This window comes from Octodon degus, unplaced genomic scaffold, assembly GCF_000260255.1.
Source record: "Octodon degus isolate 3935 unplaced genomic scaffold, OctDeg1.0 scaffold00018, whole genome shotgun sequence".
Taxonomy (NCBI): Eukaryota; Metazoa; Chordata; class Mammalia; order Rodentia; family Octodontidae; genus Octodon; species Octodon degus.
In genome coordinates, this window is record NW_004524594.1 from 20,205,104 (window position 1) to 20,206,262 (window position 1,159).

The 1,159-nt window shown below is 45.2% G+C and overlaps 1 protein-coding gene across 1 annotated transcript in view; it reads right to left on the minus strand.

Annotated features, from left to right (window-relative positions):
* Positions 1-1,159, minus strand: part of Lrp5 (LDL receptor related protein 5) — an 81,617-nt gene that overhangs the window by 14,888 nt on the left and 65,570 nt on the right. The window contains exon 16 of the mRNA XM_023710590.1: positions 1,102-1,155. Coding sequence (XP_023566358.1) covers positions 1,102-1,155 — 54 coding nt within the window. The remainder of the gene's footprint in view (positions 1-1,101; positions 1,156-1,159) is intronic.

Consider the following 1,159-nt stretch of genomic DNA (forward strand, 5'->3'; position numbering starts at 1 on the left):
GCCAGTCTCTCCAGAAGAATAAACTGCTGAAAGAGTAGGTGCCCCTGTTCTGAGCTGGGGTCCCGTGAGTTTTGGGTGAGGCTGGGCCAGGGGTGAAGCTGAAGACTGTCACTTTTATTACTACAGCCACCTCCATGATGTAGACCTGGCATTTCCACATGCCACATGTTAGAGGCCACACAGACTGCTCTGTGACTTAAAACTTACAATGTGCCAGCTAAGCACTCAGTTTTAGAGGCGAAAATGGGGACTCAGAGCAGGCAAGTGGCCCGCCCGGGTGTGCTCAGCTGGGCAGTTCCAGAACTGGGATTTGAGGCCAAGTCTATCTAACCCTAATGTTCATGTCTTTGACTACCCAACACCAACACTACCATGTGTCCCAGGGAAAGAAGTGTATAGATGGGAGGAGGAAGGAAAAAACTACAAAGAGAGATGGACAAAGCCATTCTGAAGACTTGAAGACTGAAGTCAGCAACTGGCAACTCAAGCAGGCACTCAGGAAGGACACACATGACTGCTCAGCACTAGCGTTCACCTGGATCTAATGGAGTTTTCAGAACACTCCACCCAGCAACGCAGAAGCCACACTCTTCACTGGAACATGCACGGAGAGGGACCACGCTGGGCCATAAAGCACACCTAAGTAAACTTCAAAGAATATAAATCACACGAAGTAAGCTCTCTCCCAGGAGAAGCTAAACTAGAAGTCAGTAACAAATGAATGGCTGGAACATTCCCAACTATTTGGAGGTTGGGCAACATAGTTCTGAATCATACATGGAACAAATAAATTGTCTCAGGAGAAATTTTTAAAAATCTGCACTGTATGAAAACAACTTAGCAAAATTTGTAGGATACAGAAAAAGCAGCACTTAGAGGGAAATTCAAAGCACTAAATGCATATATAGGTATATACGCGTATGTATACAGGAGTTTTATAGATGAATACAAAAATGAGATGACAGACCATGGAGCCTGGATGCCCACAGGGACTACGAATTTAAAAGGACACAGGAAAAAAAAAAAAAAAAAAAAAAGACAGGAAAGTAACCTGGCAGATAGATTCAAAGTCCCAATAGAAAGTACTAATGTCACACCTACCGCCACAGGTCAGCAGGTTCTGCAGGAGTACAAGGTGGACTGGGCATGAGCACCGGGG